Source organism: Priapulus caudatus, unplaced genomic scaffold, assembly GCF_000485595.1.
Source record: "Priapulus caudatus unplaced genomic scaffold, Priapulus_caudatus-5.0.1 Scaffold200, whole genome shotgun sequence".
In the NCBI taxonomy this organism is placed as follows: Eukaryota; Metazoa; Priapulida; class Priapulimorpha; order Priapulimorphida; family Priapulidae; genus Priapulus; species Priapulus caudatus.
The window spans coordinates 29,628-40,394 of NW_014577261.1; the positions used below are offsets into that span (position 1 = coordinate 29,628).

The following is a 10,767-nucleotide window of genomic DNA, read 5'->3' on the forward strand; positions in this document are numbered from 1 at the left end:
CCACCTGTATCTGGCTCTTCCTTACACTGCACGCACCCACCTGTATCTGGCTTTTCCTCATACCGCAGGCACCCACCTGTATCTGGCTCTTCCTTACACTGCACGCACCCACCTGTATCTGGCTTTTCCTCATACCGCAGGCAGGCTCATTGATTGGCATCTTGATCGTTTCCTCGTAGTTTGTGACGACAATGGAGCGCAGAGCAGAGTACTGTGTGTGAATCTGGCTGTCATCCACCGACCAGAATCTGTGGAACAGCAAGTTCTTCTGGTACCTGCAAATAGATGGCGCCAGCGTATTATTAGTGCGCACCACAAATTGTCAAGCTGTACACGTTATAGTCGAAGGAAGGAACGCCTGACGCCTGGCTGTAGCCCAGACAAGTTTCGAGAAGTTGCCATGGAAACCACCCCAGGTGGCTAGAAAGCATAAAGGCTTCATTATATTCATACAAACAAATCATTCTACTATAGATAATATAGTGGATAATATTCCACTATACATGAGAAGTATTATTTTGTGTGTATTTCAGACATGAGTTTTGGTTAAAGCTACAACACAGTGTCACTATGCCGTGAACACATGTAATTTGCAGGTGTGGCGTACAAAACTGATGCAGTACTGATTGAGAGTGTACATGCCTACGTGCAAACGTACTATATATACACGCACACACTCGGGCGCACGTAGTACATAATGTATATATATATTATATATATGACATTCAAGTGTGACTGGGTTATTTTGACAGTAAAAGCTCGACACAAATCCTTTAAAAATAACTACACTCAGTAAATTTCTGCTATAGTCTTAGTATATAGATATACCAGCAAATCATTTGAGCTATTTTTTGACTAAAGACTGAGGATGAGTATTATTGAAACTATAGCCAAAACTCTAATAGTGGTATAACGCTATACCGGGTAACTCGCAGGGGCGCCGTACGCCACCAGGTGGCGCTGTTTAATTGGGCTTCAGGATGTTCAGGACCGCGTGTGCAGTTTCACAATTCTAACCAAAAGTGCACAATCCATGTGCTTATCCGCCCTACAAATAGCAATATAAGCCATAAGGTGATTGGTAAACTTTCAATTTAACCAGCTGTTATCCTTTCCAATGTGTAAATAAATAAATATGTTAATGTTTTTTCTTCTAATAAATAAAGGTGTCCGTATTACTATATATGTCACGATGATATAAATTATGTAAATGTGATATAGCTCAGACAGAGGTTTCATCTGACAGACGTCATAGTGTATTGAGCGAAATGCCGGTAGCTGTGCTTACAATATTCAATAAAGCACGGAATGCGATGTATTAAATTCTGTGACGTTTATTGCGTTTGTTGTACATGCTGGTTAATAAATACCGCTTGCTGTGATATTCCATGTGATATGTCTAGACTCTAGAGCTTTAGGTTAGACGTTAAAACACTGACACACAAAACATTGGACGTACAAAACGTTGACGCACGTTCAAACAAGAGAAGATCCCAACTTTTACTAGACATATATTGGCACTATTTCATGTATTATTTGGATTAGTGTATTATAAAGTATTGAGCAAATTTTCATTGAATATTGGAATAATATTTTGTAATGATAGTAAACATTATTACAATGATTGAAACTACCAGGGCTAATGATTAAGTTGACGCATCATAATGTGTAACTACTACACAGTATCACCCAAACACTAACCTGAACATGCAATGCTGGAATAAAACTGTATATACAAACCTACACCTGGTAAGTCTAAATTCTTTTCTGTTAATACAGCACAGCTTTAATTGTGCTGACAGATAGTACAATGCAGACTTATGCAGTCACTGTGATATCACTACATCCTAAAGCAACTATAAAATTAAATACTGACACTAGCATGTATTGTGATGAAAACATTAATTGAGACATCACTGGGCTTGGGATAATTACAAAGTAACTACAGTATTTATATCATATATACTGAAGTGTAGGCCTACACATCAGATGGAAGCATAAAGATGTCAGTGCAATGCCAGTACTATCCTGGTACAGGTCGTCGAAATCTTTAACAGCTTCCAATCGTTCTCTGTAGCATTCTAATCTGACATGTCATAGTCCACATGACATCTGCACAGCTTCTAGCACTGACTCATGCCGTCTGCATGTTTTCCTTCCTTAAGTACGTCTACAAGTTTCCTTGGTGTGCCCGATCCAACCATGCATTCTCCTTCCCCTCTTCCTGCAAGTCTCTTTGTCGTTGTTCTCTGCAGTATAACTTCTCTTGGAACAGGTCTCTTCGCTCTTCCTACAGGTTTCCTCTTGCTTCCTGCTCCAATTCGATGGCCTCAAATAGTGATTTGAAGTTGCCTGCTCCAAAGCCCTGCGTGCAGTGAAACAATTCGCAATATATACTTCTGAAAAGCATGCATGCAGACACATCGATAGATAGATAGATAGATAGATAGATAGATAGGTAGATAAATAAATAAATAAATAAATATATATATATATATATAGATAGATAGATAGATAGATAGACAGGCAGGCAGGCAGACAGATAGATAAATAAATAGATAGGTAGATAGATAGATAGACAGGCAGACAGACATATAAATAGATAAATAAATAGATGAAGATAGTAGATAGATAGATGATAGATAGATAGATAGATAGATAGATAGATAGATAGATAGAGTAGACACATAGATAGATAGATAAGAAAGACAGGTCGCGGGATAGACAGACAGACAGGCGAAAGCACAGACAAAGAGACAAAACAGCAGGTAGACAGATAGGTGAGATAATTTATATCATCTATTTTAATTGAATATTACATTGACTTATACTGACTGTACTACAATATATAATTGATATACTACAATATTGACATTACTGACTTATTTTGTGCACATTGAAGGCAAAAAATATTTACATGCACATGTTAAGGGTAATTACACAGAAAAACATACTAAAACACGGTGAAAAATAACGCACAAATAATTTAATACTATAAAATAAACAATTGAGTAGCCTCTGCTTTACCACCCACCCAGCTTCGTCGCAGCGTACTGGTGGTTGTGTCGCTGGTATGACTCTAGACACAGGTCGGGGCGATCCTGCATCGGCTTGGTGAAAGCTGGCGGAGGTAGCATTGTCATCGAAGTCGATGAGGATGTTCAACTTCTGAAGCTGTGAGAGGTCAGAGGTCGAAATTAACTTTTCACAATTTTAACAAATACTAACGCAGGTGATTAACGTTAATTCAGGCTGGCAATGGCCAAGTTGGCGCAGCACCAAGACAATATATTCGTTGCTTCGTAGGCTTTACCACAAACTTTAAATCTGCTATGTCCCGAACACAATGAATGTCGGGAAGGATTTTGATTCTATTTATATAAAGGAATAGAAGAGAAGGCTTTACGAAAGGATGGAGTATCACACAATTTCATCAAAGATGATTCTGATAATCTAACGACAGAGTCCGAGACTGAGACCGTGATTGTGCTGATGCGTTTGAGAGTCAGCCCAACGAAGGACGGAGTGAAACAATCTACTTTACTACGTCAAGTCTTCGGTTACAGTGGATCTTGGCTCTGTTTCAGCTGCTCTCTTCAAAGGCAATTGTATACGTGTCAGGAACTCTCAAGGAAGTGATGCCACGCTTTCTTTAGGTTTTGGTGATGCTGTTAGGAACACGTGATAATCAAACCTCCAAGGGGCGTGTAAGGATTGTGTACCAGGGGTGGGTCTAACCGCAAACCCAAAAGTTGCGAGCACGTCTCTCAGGGTCTGGGGAAATTTTAATCTAAAAAATTTTGATCTGAAATTTTTTCTAGGAAAAATTGTGGTGAAGTGTTAGACTCCTAGATGCGTGTGTTCTGCACGGAGCATGGGGTGGGGGGGTCTGGACCGCTCTGGACGCCCCCTCCCCTGTACACGCCTTGAACCTCAGACTGTACAGGCAGCCACAGGATGCGACTGATAGAATACAATGACTAGCTTTGCTACCTGTATTAATTTGGATGGAGTAATGTTTGTGCTGGATCATGGTAGAGCTAAATGGCAATGAATTGTGGATGCCACAAAGACTATCAAAGTATGTCTCTTCACGCACAAGGCCTAACTAGAAAACTACAAATCACAACAAACTAGCAGTGAAAAAAAACAATAAATGGCAATCCATAAGCGAAATTAACGAGCGTTATATTAAATCTACATGTAAGCGGCCATACATGTCTATAGTTAAGCGATGCGGAGTGTGTTGTCGGAGCTGATGATGTCTATTTGTGTTTGGATGTCAAGTACGCACACTGTGTGACGTGGGGCATATTGGATGGGGGTCGGACACGATGGCGTCAACACGTAGTAGTCAACAAACCTCCTGTCAATTAGATATATAATGGCAAAATATATAATAATATACTTGTTTTATAATAATCATCGTCATATGTATACAGAATACACGTAAAATATCGGGGTGCTACAATAGTTTCCACTTGACTGAATGGCATGTATGTGTCCACTGATTTGGTTTCGGGGAATGTCTTTTGGTGTTTACCTTTGCAAACTCCCATCTACCTGTATCTGCGTCTTCTTACAGAGCACACACCTCACCTGGATGCTGGCTCTTCCTAGACATTGCACACACCCCTCACCCCTGTATCTGGCTCTTATCTCACACGTACGACGCACCACCTGTATCTGGCTCTTCCTTACAGCTGCACGCACCACCTGTAATCTGGCTTTTCCTCATACGGCAGGCACCCACCTGTAATCTGCTCTTCGTTAGCACTGCAGCGCACCCACCTGTAATTCTGGGCTTTTCTCAATACCGCAGGCACCCACCTGTTCTGGCTCTTCCTTACACTGCACGCACCACACTGTTAATTGGCTTTTCTCATACGCAGGCAAGGGTCATTGATTGGCATCTTGGATCGTTTCTCGTAGTTTGTGAGGACAATGGGAGCGGGGCAGAGCGAGAGTACTGTGTGTGGAATTCTGGCTGTCATCACCGACAGACACGCTGTGAACAGCAATTCTTCTGTACCTGCAATAGATGGCGAGCATATTATTAGTGTGCACGCACAAATTCGTCAGCTGTACACGTTATAGTCGAAGGAAGGAAGCCTGAGCGCCTGGTGTAGCGCCAGACAAGTTTCGAGAAGTTGGCCATGAAACCGCCAGATGGGCTAGAAAGCATATAAGGCTTCATTATAGTTATGCAAACAAATAATAATACATAGCTATAGATAATATAGTGGGATAATATTCCACTATACATGAGAAGTATTATTTTGGTGTGTATGTCAGACATGAGTTTTGTTAAGCTCACACAGAGTCAGTGATGCGTGAAGACATGTAATATTGGCAGGTGTCGCGTCAAAACGTGATGGGCAGTACTGACTTGAGAGTGTAGCATGCCTACGTGCAAACGTACTGGCATCATCTCCTATCTGATCACATCTTACATACCGAATCTCTGAACCTGTGAAGAACAGAGCAGCAGATACTAAATCTTTTCTTCGACGCGCTATCTGCTGTGCGCACATGCTATCTGGCTGTGGCAACGACGCGCTATGGTGCTGTGGCACGACGCGCGTATCTGGCTGTGGACGACGGCGGCCTATCATGCTGTGTCACGGCGCACGCGCTATCTGCTGTGCACGCCGCGCTAATCTGCTGTGCAACGACGGCGCTAATCTGTGTGGCACGACGCGCTATTGCTTGTGCCGGACGCGCTAATCTGGCTGTGGGCAGCGAACGCGCTATCTGTGTGCAGACGCTTCTCGCTGTGCACTAGCGCGGTATTCGGGTGCTATGCACGACACGCTATCTGCTGTGCACGACGCGCTATCTGCTGTGCACGACGCGCTATCTGCTGTGCACGACGCGCTATCTGCGACTGGCAGCAGGCACGTATCGCTGTGGCACGACGGCGCTATCTTGCTGTGGCACGACACCTATCCTGCTGTGCACTGACGCGCTATCTCTTGTGCCGACGCGCTATTGCTGTGCAGCTGACCGGGCTATCTGCTGTGCACGACGCGCTATCTGCTGTGCACGACGCGCTATCTGCTGTGGGGCAACGACGCGCTAATCTGACTGTGCCACTAGCGCTAGTTCTGCTATGCCCGACACACGCTAATCTGCGATGAACGCGCCTATGCTTGCTATGCAGCGAACGCGATAATCTGCTGTGCACGACGCGCTATCTGCTATGCACGACGCGCTATCTGCTGTGCACGACACGTGGAAGACAAGGAGTCTCAGACAAAGTGAGAGAAAAAAAAATCTGATATGTAGGAGTCAGCAATACAGACACACACAGAGTCAGAGGTGTCTGCATCGGATATCTGTGTACGCACCACTGAGTTGCTGATTCCATCTCATTGTCAGGCTGGTTCCCTACGCAGTGATCAACAAAGTTGAGTCCAATCGGTGGCCTGCAAATGACAGTGTTGACAGCACGGTCGTTGTTACCACACATCACTACAGAGGGGTGGATGACACGATGACATCACGTGCAACTCTGTGAGATCAGCACGGTTGTAAACCAACACCTCGCAATGTAAAAAAGCTGTTCGCAAGTTCAAAATGATCTCCCGTTCTGCAAATACTGAATCTCGGAACCGAAACGCGCACATAGAAATTTTTGCGTCCGCCAACAAGAGCACATCTATCCGTGCACGGCATGCTATCTGCAATCCACGGAACTAAGAGAAGTGACTAGTGCAGAGCAACAAGTTAAACAAGTTTAGTCAAGCAAATTCCTGCTGGGCAAAATGATGGGGGGGTCATAATTTTACGACTCAGCTGAGAAAATACAAGGGAGAGGCACAGCACCAAGTGGTAAATTTTAGCGTTATTTACAAATAATAGGCTTTTGTTTGATTTCTCTCTAACATCAGGCAGCTGCCCCCCTTGTCCCCCACCCCAAGAGCATACGGAGCATACCAAGAGCATTTTTTCATGCAACTTGACAGCGATTCTAGAATCGCTGTAAAAATTGCTGTGAAATCGCTACGTATGCAGGAATGTGCAACTGCAACCCGTAGCGATTCTGGCCACTTGCGACGAGTTGCAAGAAATCAAACTTGTTTGATTTTGAGCGACTCGTCACTCCCAATCGTTCCCAAATTGCTCTAGAATTGCTTCGAAATCGCATGTGTGTGCACACGCGGTGACACATCGACCGATCGCTTGCGGTTGCAGCGACGAGCAACCAAAAATCGCAAGTCTGCGCTAGGCTTTACGATGATGAGTATCGCGGCTGGAGGGACTCACAGTGTTGCGAGCACAACGTTGTCGACGAGAGGTTTCACGTATCCCGGCATGAACAAGCCTGCGTAGTTACCACGCTCCACCAGCGTGTGCGTCGTGTCTCCATACTGTGACACAAACACGGGGAGAAAACATCATGAATCAGCGAATCTACACCCACAACGACGAACACATCTGTACGTGAATGCATTACTTACTTACTTAGGCCCTTTGGCCCCATGAGGAGCATAGGCCATCGACGACGCTCCCAAGTCTAGTAGCTTTAAGTTTGTCGTCAATGTTTCTGTAACAAGCTGTTTTTTTCGGTCTAGGGGTGTGAGCCCTATCCCAACCCCTTAACCTCGAGGAGAGGTGGTCCAAATTTGTCTGGCCTCTACCCTTTTACATGTCCAGCTTGGGTAACCCTGCCAGGAGCTTATGCTCCCTTTGGCATAGTTCTCCGGGTTATTGAGGCTCGCAAGCCACTACACCGCGACAAAGGATGGACCCAGCGAATGCATGCATGCACAATATACATGAATATTATCCCGTCTATATATGTATATGTGCATCCCTATTATATCTGTTCCATTCATTAACGTACGTGTATATAAATAAATCAAATAAATATATAAATAAATATATATAGTAAAGGTGGTATATGAACCTTTACCATGCAATATCAAATCTGTTAGAGTAGCCTAATAATGGCTTGACGTAACTAATGGGAATTGACGTTACAGGAATGGTGTGTGTGGTGTGTGGTGTGTGTGTGTGTGTGTGTGTGTGTGTGTGTGTGTGTGTGTGTGTGGGGGGGGGGAAAGGAGACTATTGGTGACTTACCGTCTGCACAACGGCCATCTTGATGCTTCCATGCTCGTCGCTCTCCACCCATGGCTCCTTGACAAGCTTCCCTCCACGCTGAAGGACGCGCTGCAACACACACAGCACAAACTACGCTATAGCTACCATATATATGCTCCACAACATCTGTTGAGAAGGGCAAAGGGGGGGGGGGCGTTCCCTGTTTCCCCGGTAAAGAGAAAAGCCACGTCCCAGTTCCCGGTTAATTTAAAATTGCAATTTCAGATTTCCCGTGTCCCAGTTGGCTTCCACCCCCCCCCCCCCGATTCACGGAAAATTTACCCAGTATTCTCCGGTGACCAGATAATCATAATGGTCTAATCCTGTCCCGCAAATAGCCGATCCCCCTTCTGTTTACGTTACTGCCTGATCTTCTCTGTGCTTGTCTGGCACATCTCACGCATCGCGGTTATACTCCTGTGTGTGAATAATCCTGTATTAAAGAAGCCTTCGCAAATGGTATATATATATATATATATATATATATACTTGTCTTACTTATACTTCCGGATACTGAGTCATTTATCGTGCTTTTATCTTATACGCATGCATCATGTTATGTATACTATATATATATATATATATATCCTTATATATATATATATAATTAAGTATGTGGATTACTGTAAAGTTGCCACTTAAGGATCGTTTATGCATGAAGCTTCCATCGCATCTAAAAATTAATTAACACGCCTAATTGCAAATAATGCAAGCGTGTTCGCCATCGTTTCCGGCTGCGTGTTTTCTCGTATACATGGCTCACGTCCCATTCCGTCAAGTGCATATCTGAAATACTTCAACGCTCCTGTGAACTATATATATATATATATATATATTATTATATATATATGTAATATGTTTTGATGCTTAAGAAGGCTATGATAAATTAACGGATCGTGTCTTGCTAGGGCAATCAAACGATTAAAGATTTTTCCTCCCGACAGCTTCAAGTGTAACGCGCGTACCTGCAAGTCTGGTTCAGATATATTTATTATATATAATATATTATATATATATATTGTGTGTTGTGTGTGTGTGTGTGTGTGTGTGTGTGTGGTGTGTGTGGTGTGTGTGGCGTGCGTGCGTGCGGGCGTGTGTGTGTGTGCGCTGTTCGTGTGTGTGTGTGTTGTGTGTGTGTGTGTGTGTGTGTGTGTGTGTGATGTGTGTGTGTGTGGTGTGTGTGTGTGTGTGTGTGTGTGTGTGCGTGCGTCAGGCGTGCGCGCGCGTGTGTGTATAAACCGGTGTTGTTGTAAATTCATTAAATAATAATGTAAAATAGTATGCTTAAACTATATCAAACATATAAAGAGCCAAGTTTTAATTATATATACTTATTATAGATATCATATATACATACATATATACACACACACATATATATAATCTATATCACATTAATAGAGAAAATCTTAACGTGGACCTGTGGGCCATGGATAGCACTGACGCAACCACCGTGGGGGAGGAAATATATATATGCCATAATACCTTCGAAATATCGTCATCCAACCCGCCTCCCCCCTGACCGCGGACCAAACCCGAACGACTCCAACACCTAGTTATAACATTCGAGCAAAAGAAGTCAAACGCATAATTCCTCGCTCGACGTCGCTGAAACCGCCGCCGCGAACGCCGGCCACGACGTCGATTTTTAATTTCGGAAACATAAATTTCAAACGGCAAACGTGTTGGAGCGGGACCGTAGCTTGAAGCGTTTCTCCGCTGCGGGCGGCGGCCGTTCACGCACGGCCCCGTCAGTCGATATATAATGGCGTTAATACTCACGGCTGCGTGTCGGACGGCGCGGGTCTTTGTCTCGCGAGCGGCAGAGATAACGTATCTCTCTTCTTCTTCTCGTCTCTCTCTCTCTCGTCTCGTCTCTGTCTCTCTTCTCTCTCCTTTCCTCTCTCTAATCTCTCTCTATCTCTTCTCCTCTCTCTCTCTCTCTCTCTCTCTCTCTTCTCTAATCTCACTCTCTCTCTCCTCTATCGCTCGTTCCTCTCTCTCTCTTCTCTTTCTCTCTCTCTATCTCTCCTCTCTCTCTCTCTCTCTCCTCCTCTCTATTATATATAATATATATATATATCTCCCTCTCTTCTCTCTCTCTCTCTCCTCGCTCATCGACTCTCTTTTTCTCCGTTCTCTCTGTCTCTCTATCTCTCTTTTCTCTATCTCTCTCTCTTTCTCTCATCTTCCTCTCTCCCTCTTTCTCTCTCTCTCATCTCTCAACTCTCTCTCTGCTCTCTCTCTTCGCCCCCCCCCCCCCCCCCCCCCCCCCCCCCCCCCCCCCCCCCCCCCCCCCCCCCCCCCCCCCCCGCCCCCCCCCCCCCCCCCCCCCCCCCCCCCCCCCCCCCCACACCCCCCCCCCCCCCCCCCCCCCCCCCCCCCCCCCCCCCCCCCGCCCCCCCCCCCCCCCCTCGCTCTCTCTCTTTCCCCCCCCTCTCTCCTCTCTCTCGCTCCTTCGTCACATTCTCTCCCTCCTCGTCTCCTCCCTCCTCCCTCTCATCTCTCGGTCCCCTCTTCCCATCTCTCTCGCTCTCTCTCTCTCTCTCTCTTTCTCTCTTCCTCTCTTCTTTCCCTCTGTCTCTGTCCGCTCTCTCTCTCTCTCTCTCTCTCTCTCTTCTCTCTCTCTCTGCCTTTCACTCTCCCTTCCCATTCCTC

At 44.9% G+C, this 10,767-nt stretch overlaps 1 protein-coding gene across 1 annotated transcript in view; it reads right to left on the reverse strand.

The window, feature by feature from the left end:
* The window catches only part of LOC106807184 (4-hydroxyphenylpyruvate dioxygenase-like), a 30,347-nt gene that overhangs the window by 6,782 nt on the left and 12,798 nt on the right, over positions 1–10,767 (reverse strand). The window contains 4 exon segments of the mRNA XM_014809457.1: positions 41–275; positions 6,351–6,428; positions 7,270–7,373; positions 8,089–8,178. Coding sequence (XP_014664943.1) covers positions 41–275; positions 6,351–6,428; positions 7,270–7,373; positions 8,089–8,178 — 507 coding nt within the window.